The sequence below is a fragment of the Strongylocentrotus purpuratus genome, unplaced genomic scaffold, assembly GCF_000002235.5.
Source record: "Strongylocentrotus purpuratus isolate Spur 01 unplaced genomic scaffold, Spur_5.0 spur5_scaffold_5, whole genome shotgun sequence".
Taxonomy (NCBI): domain Eukaryota; kingdom Metazoa; phylum Echinodermata; class Echinoidea; order Camarodonta; family Strongylocentrotidae; genus Strongylocentrotus; species Strongylocentrotus purpuratus.
The window spans coordinates 40,021,457-40,039,678 of NW_022145611.1; the positions used below are offsets into that span (position 1 = coordinate 40,021,457).

Below are 18,222 nucleotides of genomic sequence, written 5' to 3' on the forward strand. Positions count from 1 at the left end.
CTACAAAGGCCACTTTTTGTGTTTCCCTTGGGTGGTCGCTATAGACAGGTTTGACTGTACATCCACATGCAGGGGCATCCATTTATATACAAATCACTATACGAATCACTATCCACCCAATGTTCGAAATTTCCCAAAACTTTGTATTACCTTTAACGGCTTGTCTTTTAAAACTGTTTATAAAATGAATGAATTGGTGCGCATTTTGAATGTACTATGTATGATATTTGTAAATATATTCTAGTTCAGATAGAGTTAATAAATAAATATATAAATAAATGAATAAATAAAGAAATAAATAGGTAATTATGATAATTCTATACTATTACCCAGAGCTGGCATTTTTTTTTATGTACCCGGCCCCAAAAATGCTCCTTTTTACGTAGGGGAAATTGTCCCTTTAACTTCAGAAAAGTGCCCACCTTCCCTTTTCTATATTATGCCCTTTTCATGCACCTCAGAGTCTGATAAGTGCCCCTATCCTAATCTGTGCCCCTTTTTGCATTAATTAATTCCCCTTTTCCTCTGTAAAAAGACAGTGCATGCATCTTTCTTCTACTAATAAATGCCTCGGCCACTTACCGGCCACTTACATAGGAACTTCCTTTGTTCTACATTGTACTGTTATGATTATACTCTATTATATTTTTTTCACATGTGTTTTCTGGAAGACAAATAAACTTGAAACTTGAAACTTGAACTTGAACTTAGAGTGGACCATCGCGGCTCGGTAACGACAGTAAGGTCAATACATATTTGTTTTTTAAATCTACCGTATCGTTAGCATTTTTGTTCGGAATGTTCAGTTTATAGTGCGTATGGAAACCAATGCATTCATATGGATATGGACATGGCATACGGAAAGGATGCACTCAGAGCATGCACAGACGCCGCGCGCGCGAAGCATATCATCGACCGTATAAGTACGTACCGACCGCGAGCGGACCGTTACCGAACCCCCTCCAGCTAGCAGCAGCCAGGTCAATTTTCAGTCTAGACCGAAAACTTCAGTCTCTCTAATCGTCGGTTGTTCCACTGAGACTACGTCTGGCTCCACTAGACCTCCGTCAACAAATGTCAGTTTTATTAAAGAAATGACCCAAATCAGACGGTTATTTTCTGTCTATTTTCAGTCTAGATTCTAGCTACATGCAAGCTGTCTCGTCCCAATGTGCTGCCTGCAGAGCAGAGGAAGCTCCCGTGTTTATACTGTGCAGCGCATGTCTCATCCAGGGCAGTAGCTCCAGTCCAGGTCATAATAGAAAATGGCAAATCATCCCGCAGCAGTTAAGAGGAGAAAATTGTGTGAAGGTACAGATGTGTGTATAACTGCAAGATCTCGCAGTTACGGGAGTGATGATGACATTGCCATTGGTCCTGGTAGGTCTATTGGTAAGTAGACCGAATTTTCCGTCTCTTTCGTTCGTTAGCCTCTTATTGGAATAGGGTCGGCCGGCTCTCTCTTTAGAGACGGAAGCCGTTTATACACATGTCCTTGCTAACGCCACGGCCAGTCCTGGTCGTAGCGTTTTGCCCCCAAAATCCCCCAAAATGTCATTTTACCTCGAGCATGTTATATTGTAAATTAGGCCTAGGCTATAATAAATCAGTTCCACTTACCAACTTGACTGAAATAATCAGTTTAATAGTCCCTTTTTAGGAAATTATGGGTCAAAATCGAAATCCATTTTGAAAATCTTTTTCAACATGGATTCCGATTTTTTGCTAATCGGGAGCGCCAGGAGGGTCAAATCTGACTGAGCGCTATACAAGAACCCACTATTATTATTATTATTATTAATGTGGGAATGTGGACTAGTCTAGTTTATGTTTTATGTAGATCGCGGACTTGTCCGATTATGCAAATTAGTTCGCTACGCGTGTTGCACATGATTTTGCGGATGAATGATTTATTGTGTGGTACGCCGCCCACGTTAATGTGTTAACATACATGTTAGTATTGAATCACATTCATGTCACGTTCAATTGCGGAGAGGACGTTGTTGCTGTGCCTGTAGCTATGTATTACAGAGTCACGCGGTTTCCTTGTTTTAACGAGGGTTTTGGTTCAACTGTTTGGCAGTATTTTCGAGGGCAAGATCAGGACTTGCATGTTGCAGCTTCTGTTGCTGAGCTGAGCTGAGTTGATTGCTGGTAGTTTCTTGGTGTCTCCCTTTTCCCCTTCACTTCCTTCTCCACTGTAGTTGAGAGCTTCAGTGGTTTATTGCTGAAGACTTTGGGTTTTTTTCCCGTTTCTGCGTGCATGAATCACCGAGAATCAACGGTTTATGAATTAAAGCACCGGTTACGCTAACACACGTTTCCCGAGTTTCATTTATCGTCTCACACGTACTACGACATTAATATTCAACGTGGTTTCCAGTGGTTTCAGATAAAAAACATAGCACTTCTCAGCATAGACCGAAAACTTCAGTCTCTCTAACAGTTAATCGTCGGTTGTTCCACTGAGACTACGTCTGGCTCCACTAGACCTCCGATTATAGAGACTGAAGATTGTCCTATCGGGACTGTACGGAACCAATGGTTCGGTTCGGCAGGACCGCGATGAATGAGATATGCTACGAGATTTTCACTCTTTACATCCTCACACATGCTGCAATATGACAATAATTAGAGTCTAATTAAAAATAACATATATATAGCTTATTTGACTTACGATAGCTTGCTCATTTAGATCCTAAATTAATGATTAATCCGAGAAAGTCTCGTCGTCAACATTATCCGTCTTGGTTTTAGTTGATGAATATTAATTTTTTCTTTTCGAACGTCCAATAGCTACCGTAGCTACATACGAGTCGGCCCGGCTTGACCAACGAACTCCCACGAAACGAGTGCTCTGATTGGCCATTGGCTATGTTTTGGTAGGTGGACCCGGAAATATATCGGCCGCCGGGTAATATTTCGAATGCATGAACGTAAGTGCTTCGCGGTTCTGAGGAACAAATTGGATAATTCATATAAGTAAGTCCGAAAATTTCACATTCTATAATAGGTTAGCAAATTTTGAAAACTGTAATTAGGAGATATATAGACCGACCTAATTTACATCTGATTTAGAAATCAGGAAATTAGATCTAAATAAAGAAAATCGGGGGAGAAATGTCGGTAACGAAAAGCTGTTACGCTGTGGCTCTAATTTACCCCCACGGTACGAGATCTCTGGGTTGCCATCTGTATTGGGGAATGACAACAAATGTCAGTTTTATTAAAGAAATGACCCAAATCAGATGGTTATTGCTGTCTATTCTCAGCACTACTCATGCTTAATAATAATAGGCCTAGATCTAGTACTAGGTCTAGACGGAAATAACTGTCTGGTAGATCTATAGTTTTGTCAACATTCCCCATACACAGATGGTAACCCATACGCCTCGCACAACCAGGGGAGATTGAGCCGATTTTGGACCACTTTTGGACCACTTTTGGTACAAAAACTTTCTCCCCCCGTTTTTCCTAATTTAGATCTAATTTGCTGATTTATAAATATTTTTCTCTTTTGTAAAGGTATCAAATTCAAAGTTGTCATTACCTATTTCCAAAGGCGAAATTTATGGACTTGTTATCCAATTTTTATATCGGAACCACTGAAACGGTACGTTCATGCATAATTCAAACTGGTATTGGTAGATCTAGACACTGGCGGATCAAGGGGGGGGGGGGGGGGGAAAGGAAAAAAAGGATAAAAAAGAAGGGGAAAAAAAAAAGGGAACAAAAAATGAAGGAAAAAAAAAAAGAAGGAAAAAAAAAGAAGGAAAAGAAAAAGGGGGGGAAAGAGAGAGAGAAAGAGAAAGAAAAGAAGGGAAAGAGGAGAGAAAGGGAAAGAAAGAAGAGGAAGAAGAAAAGAAAAGGAGGTAGAAGGAGATTGGGGGGGGGGGGGCCTCGCCTCCTAGGCTGTTGCCTCCCCCCAATCAAAAAAATAAGAGAGAAGGAAGGAAATAGAAAGAAAAAAGGAAAAGAGGAGATAAAGGGAATTAAATTGGGGAAGAAGAAAAGAATAGAAGGGGGTATTAGTTGCAATTTTCCCGCCAACAAGTTGTGGATCGGGGTGGGGTGGGGCAAAAGGCCCTTGCCTCCCCCACCCCCGCTTAAAAAAAGAGAGAAGGAAGGAAAAGGAAAAAAGGAGAGCTAAAAGAGACTGAAAAAGAGGAAGAGAAAAAAAAGGGTGAAAAGAAGGGGAAATAGATCATTTGCGGTTAATCCCGCCAACAATGTGTGTAAAAGGGTAGGGGCCAAAAGGACCTTGTCTCCCCCCCCCCCCCCCCAGCAAACCTAAAAGAGAAGGGAAGGGAAGGGAAGGGAAGGGAAAGGGAAAGAGGAGAGAAAGGGAAAGAAAAAAAGAGAAAGAAGAAAGGTAGGGGAGATCAGCTGCAATTTTTCCACCAACAAAGTGTAGATCAGGGGAGGGTGGGGGGGGGGGGGGATTTAATCATGGTTTATTTTGAATTCCATAACGGTGGTTTACACATAATGCTGAAATGACATAATTTTTCTCATTTTTTCTCATTTTTTAGTTAATTATACTTTTTTATGCGTTTGTTGTAAAATGACAAAAAAATCATGTAAAAACACATGGTTTTTACCTTTTTGGGGAGGTGGGCCCCCCCTGGCGCTCAAGGGGGGGGGGGGGGGTGCCAATTTAAAATTTTCTGAGGACCAAAAAAAAAAAAATGTGCTCACTACCCCACAGGGGGCGGTGGGGGCGGCCCCCCCCAAAAAAAAGAGAGGATAGAAAAGGAAGAGGACGTAGGAAGAAAAAGGAGCAGACAAAAAACATTTTTGAAATCCAGACAAGGATTAAGAGTCGAAGACGGTACAACGATTGTCTTCTTTCTCTAATAATTTAATGAAATGTCAAAGCCTTCGCGCAGGAGGAGGGACTGAACTAAGACAAGGATTAAAAGAAGAGAATGTTACATGTACAGCGAATTGTCTTCTTTCTTAAATAATGTTAATGAAAGGTCAAAGCTTTCGCGCTTCGCGCGGGAGGGGAACTGAATTAAGACAAGGGTTAAGAGTCAAGAATGGTAATGGGCAATTCCACGGTAACGGAAGGACACTCAGACAAGATTTTTGAACTTCAGGTTCATACTAAAAGAAATGTTTTATTAGTATGTATTAAACTATGGGGAACAAAATGTGTTTCAGTCAAGTGGAAAGCTTCATCAACTTCACAAAGTTTGGATAAACACTAATTAACTGGAAAAACCATGTCCATTTTTATGTCCTTCCGTTACCGAGATAATTAATATGCACATTCTTAAACTAATTAACTATAATGACAATTTTTTTGGGGAGAATTAAAGGCACTTATATAGGTATTATATCTGTACTGTTTCACATCTTATACTAATAAAACAGTTCTTTTAGTATGAACCTGAAGTTCAAAAATCTTGTCTGAGTGTCCTTCCGTTACCGTGGAATTGCCCTAATACGAATCGTCTTCTTTCTCTAATAATTTAATGAAACGTAATAGCTTCGGGTGGGGGGGGGGGGGGGGGGGTAAACTGAATTCAGACTAGGATTATTTTCGAGAACGGTACAACGAATCGTCTTGTTTCTCTAATAATTATATGAAATGTCAAAGCTTCGCACTTCGCGCAGGAGATGGGGGAACTAAATTTAGACAAGGATTAAGAGTCGAGAACGGTACAACGAATCGTCTTTTTTCTCTAATGATTTAATTAAACGTAAAAGCTTGCGTGCTTTGCGCGTGCGGAAGGGGGGGAACTGAATTTTGACGAGGATTAAGAGTCGAGAACGGTATACAACGAATCGTCTTCTTTCTTTAATGATTTTAAAGAAAAGTAAAAGCTTCTGCGTGTAGCACGGGAGGGAGGAGGGGAAAACTAAATTCAGACGAGGATTAAGAGTCGAGAACGGTACAAGGAATCGTCTTCTTTCTCCTAATGATTTAATGAAACGTAAAAGCTTCAGCGCTTCCCGCGGGAGGGGGGGGGGGGGGGAAACTGAATTCAGACGAGGATTAAGAGTCGAGAACGTTACAACGAATCGTCTTTTTTCTCTAATGATTTAATTAAACGTAAAAGCTTGCGCGCTTTACACCGGATGCCTAAAACTGTCATTCCGTTGATTCTGTTAAATAGTTTACAAAGGAAAAGCCCATGACATTTTAGGCACCCGTTGCATATATCATTTAATTAAATATGTTTGATTGTTTTTTCTTTCAAATTAACTTTTACCTTAAAGATAAACTCCAGTACTGGTAAAAAAAAAAAAAAAACAATTCTCACAGAATCAAACGAAACTTACACTGAATGTTCAAGATTACAAATAAATGACATGTGCCAAACAATTTTGGAAGAAAATGTATACTGGCTGAGTAATGAGCATAGAAAGACAAGGAAATCAAGGTAGTACTAGCCCCGACACCATGTGTGTTGTCCCGTATATAGCTTTCTATGTGAGTGCTTGTTACTTTACCAAGACTCGGTCAAATTTATTATGATTTTGATGACTCCAGAACCTTGCAGTGCACACCAATACTTACATGCTACATGATCAACTGTTTCTGATCCTTTCCACACCTTTTCTTTCACAATGCAATCGCATTATCAGTACTAAAGTTTATCTTTAAAATTTCTGACACACCATGTTGTTAATCGTTATTCATTTTATTAGCTGTGGTAGGTACTGGTAGAGCACTAATCACATATAAGGCAGATTTTGCCGATAAAGAAGAAATAAAAAAACAGTTTTCAATGACATAATGAAATGTGTTTTCACATTTGATAAGCACAATTTTCTATAGAAAGTCTTCAATCTTGAAAATGAAGATCTGTTATGATCCATGGTGTACCAATAGTCTCATCCTTGAAGGATGACACTATGTTACAAATGTATACATCATCATGTAGCCAAAAACTTTCCAAACCCTCTTACTTATTTCACACTTTTAACAGGTTCAAGCCAGATTATTACCAGTCATGATGAGATGAGGATTATACCAGTTCTTCCTGATCATGTCTCAGCTCCAGTTTCCTTAGGTATTTATTCACATCATTTTATTCAAACTTTTCATTTAATGTCACCAATGGTAACAAGTCATAATTTTGATAGTACATGTATGTGAGATATTATTGCCTAAAATGAAATTACGCCTTAGACTAATTTATACAACGCCTACTAAGATTCTTGCAACCTCATTGGTCAATTCTTGATCACATGACATGCGCTAAAAGTACCATTGAACGGCATCATTCTCCAGCCGTGCAATTCCCTTAGATCCTTTCGCACCATTGCACTCTGGCGTCACTAACGATGTACAAAGTATATTGTGAGCTAAGTGACGTCAGAGTGCAATGGTGCGAAAGGATCAAACAAAATTGCACTCCACGTCAAAATAAACATAAATCTTTGTTTGCGCGGCGCATGGTTTGCTGCCTGCTTAATAGTGCGCGCTCACTATCGGCAATTTCATGAATTAAAAACAAACAAAAATCGCTGAGATTTAGGCCCAGAAAAACTGTTTTAAGCCCATTAACGTCCGAGGTGTTGTATAAAACAAATAGTGAATGGCCTTTATTCGTGCAATGGAACAAGGTTTTGCATTCAGTGAAAGATGAAACGCTCTATTTTGGCGTCTCTTATCTTTCACCTCGTGCAAAATGTTGTACCATTGCACTAATGGCGCGTGCCAGGTTGCTGAACTTGTCTCCAAGCTAACAACAATGGTTGGCATGGTAGCCACCTTGCATGCGCCCGCCGACTTTACCTTGTATTTCAACTTGTACTTAGGAGTTGGTTTTTAGTTTTTTTTTGTGTACTTTTCCTCTGAGCAGCAGCAGTGCAGCTGCCCTCCCAATAACTTTCTAAACCTTAAAGTGCCATGTACTTTCTCCCTCTTTTCCTTTCTCTGCTAATTCTCGCTTACCTTCCTCCAATTCACCTCCTTCTCTCCCTCTCTCTCCTTTTCTTTTTGTTACTTTCCTTTCTTTCCCCTTCTTCTTTCTTTTCTCTTTCTCTATCTCTTCCTTCTGTCTTCTTCCATGTATCCTTATGTTTTATGTAATTTGTATTCTATGTATGTTATTCATTTCATACTTTTGTATTTTGTATGCATTTGAATATTTTGGTATGATTGTATTTATATTATAAATTTTGTATAAGTTGTGAAATGTTTATGTATATGTATCACCTGGGAGGAAAGTTTCTTCATTCTTTGGAAGAAGACAATACAATTATAGTCTACCGGGTATTCTATTCTATTCTATTCTAATGTTTTGTCTTTTCTTTGATATATATTTCAGTTTCTGTTTATGCTGCAGCCATTCTCGACAAGAAGAACACAAGCACTCTACTTAGGTAATTGGTTTTGTAATCAATTTGGCCTTTATGAATCAAGGAATATATTTTGTTGTATCCCATGGTAACTATGTTGTATGTGTAAGCAATTCTGGTAGTGTGCTTGCATACACGCTAGTTTTTCCATATATAATGCTTTTTAAACTGAATCGATACTAACATGTAATCAGAATATATCCATTCTCTTCATACATGCACATACATATTTATTGCACTTCACTCCGGACATCTTTAGAGGGATACTCAGATTAATTTATTCATTAGAAATTGCTTAGTTCATTATTATTATGTTATCTGATGGTAAAACAAGAATAAACTGGATTATAATCCCTAATTTTAATTTTCCACTAGGCAGCTTTCAGATGTGCATCCTTTAGACGGCTTTTCACACATCAAAAGAGTACGGAAGCAGACTTTGAAGAACGGGAGTTATGAAAAAGGTATACTGGTATTTATTTTTCATGATGTTAAAGAATTGTGGTACAGTGTTCCCATAAAACAGGGCGATCCACAAGGGCTTAAAATATGTAACAGCGACAGGTTGGAATTTGAAAAAATATATATCACCAAATATGTTTGACAACTTTTATCATGTTAAAGGAAACCCAGACAAGAAAAGTACAAAACTGTGAAATGTGCTGGAACCTATAGAAAAGCATGTACAATGTAGCCGTTAACAACTGAATTATTCATAATCTTTGTAAATTTGATGTGTTTTTGTGTTTGTAATTCGAACAAGACAAGAATGTAACAAGAATGAAAGGTGGACTGGTTAAATTAGGACTTTGTTGATAATTTTAGTTAGATGTACCTGTAAGTTTTAATATGTCATATTCTCAAGAAACAAATCACATTTTTCATGTACCGGTACTTAAAAAAAAGTACAAACCTTGATCGAGGATATGAATAATTTACTTGTTATAAGAAGTTAAACAAAGAAAGGATGAAGATCATTGAGCTTCACAGATTTTTCAATTGTTTTCACCCCCAGCTGAACTGCAGATCATTCTTTGTGAAACCAGTAAGGTAACACTGCCCATCACTGATGAGGTATCAGTCTCAATGATTCTGAATGATGACATCGACAGAGATCTCCTAGGGGAACCATTTCTTGCATACATTCCTAGTGCCCCACCTCAGACCAAAGCTCAGTATGAAGAGGCATCTCAACACTGGCCTACAGCATACCATGAAGACAAGGAGTGAGTGTTTCAGACTGAAGATGGGTGTCTCACTGAGAAAGGGATATTCCACATTTGATGGATAATGTCAATATCAATTCTATGCAGTGACTACTTTTGATTTATTAGGTTATTTGATTTCATACACACTTCAGACTTGAATGTTCCACTATCAAGTTCAAGTTCAAGTTCATTTTATTTCACATCCAATAAAAACATCATTATAACATTAAAAATACAATTATACAAAATGCAATATATATAAAATATAATAAGAACAAAAACAACAACAGTAACACTAAAATTGATTAATGGGTGGAGTAGGGATGTGAGGGACCAGCAAAGGCCATTGACCTATCTAGGCTGGTCCCCTTTTTCTACAACCCCAAAAGTAAAATCTTCAGTAATTAAAAGCAAAATATTGACAATATAGACATTACATTAACTAAGACATATAAACACACATACAAGGACAGGCAGAATTAATAAAAGCTAAAAAAGTATATTGTAACTTGATATTTGTTTGTGTTTAAAATTACGCTTAAAACTAGACAATGTTGGGCATGCTTTGAGAGAATCTGGTAAGTTATTCCAAATAATGGATCCTTTATATTTTATTACTGTTCTTGACAAATTATAGCGAAATGAAGGAACATAAAGTTTGTGTGAATTTCTAGTACTATATTGATTTATATCTCTATTTAAAATAAAATAATTATTAAAACAATCAGGTAAAGTAGTTATATTGTACATGTAAGAAAACATAAAAGCTCCAATACTTATATCATATAGATCATAAAGTTTTAAAAACTTCAGCTTAAAAAACAATGTTCCTGTATGTGCTCTATAATATGAGTTTGTTATAACCCTGACAGCTCTTTTTTGTAATAAAAATAGCTTTTGAAGCAGATACGAAGCGCAGTTGCCCCATACAATAATACAATAATTAAAATAAGGCAAAATCATAGAGTTATACAATTGTACAAGTATGCGTAATGGTAAAATATCTTTGAGTCTATTTAAAACACCAATGACCTTTGACAGCTTGTTAGAAATATAATAAATGTGGTCCTTCCACGTTAAGTTTTCATCAATAATGACGCCTAAGAAAGTAACTTGGTGTACTTGCTTAATTTCTTTACTATTTATACAAATCTTGATAGCAGCTTCATTTACATATTTATTTCTTGTTTTAAAAATTACATAGTTTGTTTTTTCAAAATTAATCAACAATTTATTGGCAAGGAACCACTTGTGTATTTTAACAATTTCAGAATTCAGTAGAATATTTATTTCTACAGGATCTTTACCAGATAAAAACAGAGTGGTGTCATCAGCAAATAAAATAGAAGATAAAATATTGCTTACAGATGGCAAGTCATTGATATACAGTAAAAACAGGAGCGGGCCAAGATTAGAACCTTGCGGCACACCAGTTAAAATAGTGCTGTGATCAGAGTAATAATTACCAAAGCTAACATATTGCTTTCGGTTTGATAAATAATTTTTAATTAAAAGAAGAGGAATTCCTCTTATACCATAAAAACATAACTTATTTATTAAAATATTATGATCAATACAATCAAACGCTTTGGATAAGTCTAGAAATACACCAATTAAAAATTCATTAAGTTCAAAAGCATTTGCAACTTTATCAATAAAATCAAGAAGAGCATGGCAAGTACTGTATCCTTTTCTAAAAGCAAATTGATTTTCATACAGAATATTATTTTTACTAATAAAACGAGTCAATTGATCACATAAAATCTTTTCAAATATTTTGCTAAAAACAGATAACACAGATATCGGCCTATAATTATTTAAAAGTGACTTATTGCCTTTTTTAAAAACAGGAATCACCTTTGCAATTTTTAGAGCATCGGGGAAAATACCTTGTTCAAAGGAAAAGTTTAAGATATTGCACAAAGGTGTAACAATCATATAAATCGAGTTTTTCAATACCTTAGGGTGAATTTCATCGTATCCTGGACTTTTATTTTCATCAAAATTCAAAACCACATTAATAATATCAGCGTTAGTAACAGGCTGTAAAAACAATGAATTCAAAAAGTTACCCTTCAAGTACTCGTCGTATTTTGTTGATTCAATATTGCAAGTAATCAAATTATCAATACTTTGCTGTAGTTTTTGCCCGATTGTACAAAAATAAGAATTAAATATATTTACAATTCTTTGTTTATCAGTAATCTTTTCACCATCAACTTCAATATCATTGATCCCATGCTTTAATGTTTTCTTGTTTAAAATTGCATTAATAAGTTTCCATGTTGCTTTCACATTATTTCGAACATTATCAAACTTAGAGTCATAGTATGCACGTTTATTTTCCCGTATTAAATTATAGTTATTATGTTTGTAAAATATATGAGTACTTGCTGCAAGACTACTAAGTAGGCATTATGAAAGTCATAAATCTCCATTTTCTTTAAATAAAATATAAAAACATGTACACTATACAACTATTCCACATATATGTGTTTACATATTAAACCAATTATTAAATAAATCTGATCCTTTATGAAAAACCGGGAACATAAAAATCTTACCCGTAGTCCAAAGCAAATGGTTAAGTTGCATGAAAGGTATGCCATGGAGTTGTCAATTTGCATTTTGTGATTACAACTATAGAGGGTTCTACCTGTATCATATTTTAATCTGTTTCTCAATTTTCTGATTTCATTAAAACAGATTTAACTTAAGATCCAGTTGGAATCCCCCTTTTACAGATTGATGCCCCTTTGACTTCATTTGGAGTATACTTTTTTTCCCTGTAAACTTGCTCTCTCATAGCAGTATAGGAAATGGTGTACTCCGCGCTACATCATTGATGAGAATGATTCAATCAGTAATAAAAGTGATCTTCATTTTGTTTTTTTAAATGATTTTCTTCCAGGCTCAGCAGGCTAATATCTGGAGAGCACTTTTCAGCACTGGACAGGAAAAATGTTCACACAAACATCCTAAAAGCTATAAGAAAAGCTGAGGAAGCCAAAGTGAATGGAAAGGTGGGAGAGATGTTACTATTTAAACCATTTATTTGAATCAGTTGACTTTGACAGTTCAGGCTGTGCTAATCTACCCCATTCTTGTACGCTTCATGATGAGGTTTTTTTTTTATTCTTGACTTGGATGTTTTATTTCATGTCAAGAAAAGTTACTGAAAAAGTAAACTTCCAGAACATGCTGTTAAATTCCAGCTAGATATCCTGTCTGGAAAAAAATAAATAATGGTCTTTGATCATAGAAGTAAAGTTGGTGTTTGTACATGTAAGCCTCATGAATATAGGGCAGCCCATACTATCTCACCAATGAGGTAAAGATTTTATAATGAAATTTATAATATTCTGCTACATGGCTTTCAAATTTCTTGCCTCTGTCTCGATGATTCTCAAATGAATACAGAAATTGCTTAAATCTCTGTCGTGCTTGACTCTTGTTCCTGATTACTTAAGATAAGATTTGATACAGCTTGGCTCTGGATGGTAGTCAGTTGGGGAGATAATGTATAAATGTAGAGAAGACTTGAGTCTGGATAAGAATTTCCTCAAAGAAATTGGTGTAAAAAAATACATGTATGATATGTATACACTCCAATATTTGATGTTTGCATAAATTTCATGCTACAACATGTATTGAGTATTATATTTTGCTACTGTTTGTACAAGTAATGCAATTCTCTTTCCCCCTCTCCACCCCCTTTCCTTCTAGGCAGCTATTGGTGCATTGATTGTAGATCCAAAATCTGATACCACTCTGGGAATGACATCATCCGTTCCAGGCATAGGGGAAAACTCACTCCAGCATGCTGTAATGAAGTGCATTGACCTTGTGGCTCATAGTCAAGGGGGTGGAGCTTGGTCCATTTGTCCAGGTAATATCTTTGCCTTTATCCTGTTTTATTTTTTTTCTTCATCTCATTTTGTGCTTCTCTTTCTTCTTTGTTTATGTCCTCTGTTTCTCAATATTTACCTGTATTTAAAAGTGTTATCAGACGTTATATGTTTTTAGTCATTTCTATTTAGAATGTGAATAACTTGGAGGGGTCTGCAATTTTTTTTCATTTTTAATTTGCAAGAGAATAATTTGTAAGAAGAGATCCATTGTTTCCAATAGTCAGTCTGACACAAATATAAACGACGATGGAATATATGGGTGTCTACTGTATGTTATTATACTGAAAGAAACTTGTTTAAAAAGTGTCAATTCTGTACAGAAAAATTGTAAATCCTTCTCCAGAAAATCATCTCTTAAAATGATGTACTTTAAAGGAAATTGAAACCCGTAGAATAGAAATTGAAACAAAATCACATGGACTATTTACATATGGGTTTCAATATCAGCCTGAAAGTAAGCTTTAAGCAAAAATACACATTGAGCTCTGTAGGGTGAATTGCCTTGGAGATGTTTGGCACTCTATATTGGTATTTCCGGTCATATTTTCATGAATGACTACAGAATGTAGCCATGTCCTGTACTAAAGTTTCACCCATAATAAGTATGAAATGGCATACAAAATTGATCATCCACTGCAATGAGCTGACATTACCTTCAACATGAAATTATTTTTGGATGCAGGCAAAAATGTAAGATTTGGCCAAAATTGAACAGAAAATTAACAGGGGCCACAAATCGAGTAACAGTAAGCATCTAATCTCAAATGGAGGGGGAGGGGGGGGGGGGGGGGGGGGGGGAGGGGGGTAAAATGGTAGAGAGCGACTGTCTCTTCTCTTTTGGGATTCTACCATTTTCTTGTGCAAATGTGATATTTAGAAGGAAACCTTTTGCAGATTTTTCAATGTACTCATACTAGTTTTCAATTTTCTGATTACTGGTACTAAAAAGAGAGCTGCTATGAGTCCGTAAATGGTGAATGCAGTACCGATGAAACACCATATCTGTGCACAGGATTCGACCTCTATATCACACAAGAACCATGTGTAATGTAAGTCAAAGTCTCTTCATTGTGTATTTAAAGGGAACCCAACCGTGATAGCAAATTGTTCCGAAAGAAAGAAGAAAAATCAGAGAAGTAGATTGAAAGGTTGAAGGAAATCAATCCAACCTTTAAGAAAGTTATGAAACGTTTAAAATATATGGGAATTTCAAATTGGCCGAATCCTTAATGTCTCTGTGATGTAGTGCTGGGCAACTCTTCCATTTGTTCCAAAACACAAAATGACTGAAATATCAATTTATTATAACTATAAATGTTATATATTTGAGTAGTGCCCCAAAGGACAATGCGCTTAAGAGAAAATCAGAAAAAATCAGAGTTGACTGCGACTACGTTACAACCCCCTGACCACATTGCTGATTTGACATTTGTATATATATCTGTGATTCATTTCCAGTTCTCGCCATTTGATTTTTTGTTCTTTCTGTGTTTGCACAAATTGATTTATAACAAAGGTTGGTTTGCCCTTTATATTGACATTTTGTAATGTAAGATGTCAACAATAAAGCAGAAATTTTCATTTTCATCGGGTGATCCTGTTACTGTTCGTTTTAATATAGGATTCACATGATTTAAGTTGTTCATCATAGAATATAGGTCTGGTCAACTTCTGAACAAATTATTTTATAACAAATCTGCTTGGTTTTTTCTAAATATCACTAGTTGCCCCAATAAAAGAGCCCATCTGTTTTCACCTAGTGAATAGGAGTCTACATGCACATTCATGAGTGTTTATTGCACAAACAGGTTCTTGTGGTGTAGCTTGTATTTTTTGAGATCAATAATGTAATTGACATTCATATCAAATACCTTTTGAATTGGATTGGAAATAAACGTTGTTAGAAACACACTAAACCCATGTGCGTTGATAAATTATATGCATTTTCTACAGGTAATTTGACGTTTGATCCGGGCCTTATTTCATCAAAGGTACAAAATGTCCTTAGTGAGGTTTATGGTTCCCATTATGTTCTAGGTTAGGTTTATGGTTAGAATTTGTATTGGTGTTGGGTCAAGGATTATAAAGCTACACATTCGGTTAGTGTGGGGCTGGAGCAAGTGTCATGCAACCTTGAACCTTCCTACATGTAAGCGATTACACACAACTTTTTTTTGGTCTCCTTTAATTTCCTTGATTTTGTTCTACATCTCTATCTCTTCATCTGTCTATCTCTACATCTGTCTATCTCTTCATCTGTCTATCTCTCCATCTCTATCTCTCCATCTGTCTATATCTCCATCTCTATCTCTTCATCTGTCTATCTCTCCATCTCTTCATCTCTATCTCTTCATCTGTCTATCTCTCCATCTCTATCTCTTCATCTGTCTATCTCTATCTCTTCATCTGTCTATATCTCCATCTCTATCTCTTCATCTGTCTATCTCTCCATCTCTATCTCTTTATCTGTCTTTTTATGCTGATTCTTTATCTCCAGGTGTGCTATGGCCCTGGTACATTCTCGTATACGTCGTGTCTTCTACATAGACAGTCACCCAGATGGTGCTTTAGGGAGCAGATACAAACTTCATGCAGAATCGTCTCTTAATCATAGATACCAAGCCTTCAAGGTTGTTGACCTGTGCAGTGCCGAACAACAGCTTGATCACAGGTAGCTTTGAGATTAGTTCAGAAGTCTTCAAATATTTAAGCAAGTTCAAACTTTCTTGTCCCATACATGTATGTTACCCACCACATCTGCGAACTTAGTATATCCGATGATTATATCAAGGCTTGAATCTGCAAATCTCCTATAAAATAATATCTTTGTATAAATTTATGTTCACTATTCCATAATACAATTGATATCCCATCCATTGGACCTGGCCGTTGACAATCTTCATACAGTCAGCTGCATTTCAGCTCTCTGGAATTAGAAGTAAGAGGAAGCCCATTGGGAACCGGTATGTCCTTTAAATGAAGTTGGGAGAATGGCTCAAGAAAAAGGCTGACCTTAACAGCAGCAAGGTGTGGATTGGAATAATGGTCGTCGTCCTCCTCCTTATCGTTGTCTAGTAAATACGCTGTTGGACTGTAGATTATATGATTCATGTTTCGAGTCCCGCTGCGGCACTTATGACCTTTAGCAGGATGTTAATCGTCATTTGCCACTACTGGTTGGAAGGAATTCCTTGCATACTGTAAATGGTAGCCTAGTAAGCAGAGCCATATTGGAGCGCTTTGAGCACCTAGCATGGTGAATTTGTTTGCTATGAAAATTTCCAATACTATAATTATTTTCATAATTATACATGTACATGTGTGTGTAAAACAATGGGGATTGGATGCATTGAACTTTAGTTCACCATTATTTTATGCCAGGACGATTTAGCATTTTAACAATATTTTAAAGAATTTTGTAATTTTTAGTACCTTCATGTTAAAAAAATCAGTGCTATCAACCTCTCATGATGAACATTTTGATGTTTGTTTTGTAATTTTCCCCTTTAAAAATAGTATTTTGATATGAAAAGTAATGTTATGTATTGTGTATGAAATAGGTTTATATATTGGGATTTGTTTTGGAAAGTTAAACAAAATGATATGTTATCATGTAGTGAATCGACTTCCTTTAATTGCCTCTTGTTTTCACATCCATTAGCGAATGCTTACAGACAATTTGCCATTCTTAATGTACATATAACTTAATAATAGAAATGAAAATATATATTTTACTTCTTTATAATTCTTTTTGCCTCTCTTGTCATCCATACGCTGAAGACTGATTTCTCACCATGTTGTCGAGTCCTTTACCAATAACTGTGAAAAATGTGAATTGGAATTTCAATTGTTTGCTTGAAATTTGAAGAAAAATAGGTGCTTTGAAATATGTAGTCAAAATAATTTTTAATAAATTCAAAAATAATTTCGACTATAATTTATTCAAATTATAATTGTTTAATATTCAAAACAATACAAGAGTTTCCATGTTGAAAGAGTGAAACTCGGCAGTTTATAACTCTTCAGTGCCTAAATAGAGTCATGCAATTTTTCACTTTTGAGTTCAAAATTTCCGCAACAAGTGATGCCTCTGGTTCAATTATATTTAATTAATTGACCTAGGGAATGCTTGGACTGAGCAAAAAATTGAACTTTTAATAGATGCTCAACCTAATGTGATTTGAGCTTGACTGAAATGTAATGTTTTGTGCACAGCTCAATAAATTACCACAGCATTAAGTTATTTATGATTAAGGAATCATTAATTTGGTTGAACAAAATTTCCATGGGCATCAATATCAACTTGACAATATGTCGGTCTCATGGGCTGTCAGCTTCATGGCCTCTCGGTCTCTTGGGCCATATTGGGGTCATCCCAGTAGCAGACGGCCCATGAGACCACAACAACAAATTTATAATAATAAATGAATACAAAATGAATATAGAAAGAAGCATGTCATTCATATGGTAGTCAGTCTCAAAAAGTTGTCAGAAGGCCCACGAGACTGACAATGTCTGTCTAGTGGTCTTTTGGTTTATTGAACCCTCAAAAACTTGTCAGAAGACCAACGAGATTGGCTTTGTCTGTCTAGTGGTCTCTTGGTTTCGTGAACCCTCAAAATAAAGTTGTGAAGAGGCCTTTGAGACCGACATTGTTTGCCTCATGGTCTTTTGACCAATTACAGTTTACACTCTACGATCACATACTTTTCCACATTACTGGATATAGTTAGAAAACTTTGTTTCACTATTCTAAAGAAAAAAAAAAATCCACATTAACTATG

At 36.1% G+C, this 18,222-nt stretch overlaps 1 protein-coding gene across 4 annotated transcripts; it reads left to right on the top strand.

Annotated features, from left to right (window-relative positions):
• The first annotated feature begins 923 nt into the window (after positions 1 to 923).
• LOC753015 (probable inactive tRNA-specific adenosine deaminase-like protein 3) lies at positions 924 to 16,614 on the top strand. Of its 4 annotated transcripts, XM_030999409.1 has the most exons (10): positions 924 to 1,380; positions 6,670 to 6,675; positions 6,942 to 7,025; positions 8,289 to 8,343; positions 8,695 to 8,783; positions 9,335 to 9,545; positions 12,439 to 12,550; positions 13,254 to 13,416; positions 14,388 to 14,487; positions 15,936 to 16,614. In XM_030999409.1, the coding sequence occupies exons 1-10, from the start codon at positions 1,266 to 1,268 to the stop codon at positions 16,111 to 16,113; spliced, it is 1,113 nt and encodes a 370-aa protein (XP_030855269.1). In that variant the 5' UTR covers positions 924 to 1,265; the 3' UTR covers positions 16,114 to 16,614. The 4 variants fall into 4 exon arrangements, with proteins under 4 accessions (XP_030855269.1, XP_030855268.1, XP_030855270.1 ...); XM_030999408.1 differs by lacking the exon at positions 6,670 to 6,675 and having other exon boundaries at positions 924 to 1,392; XM_030999410.1 differs by lacking the exon at positions 6,670 to 6,675.
• Positions 16,615 to 18,222: the final 1,608 nt, after the last annotated feature.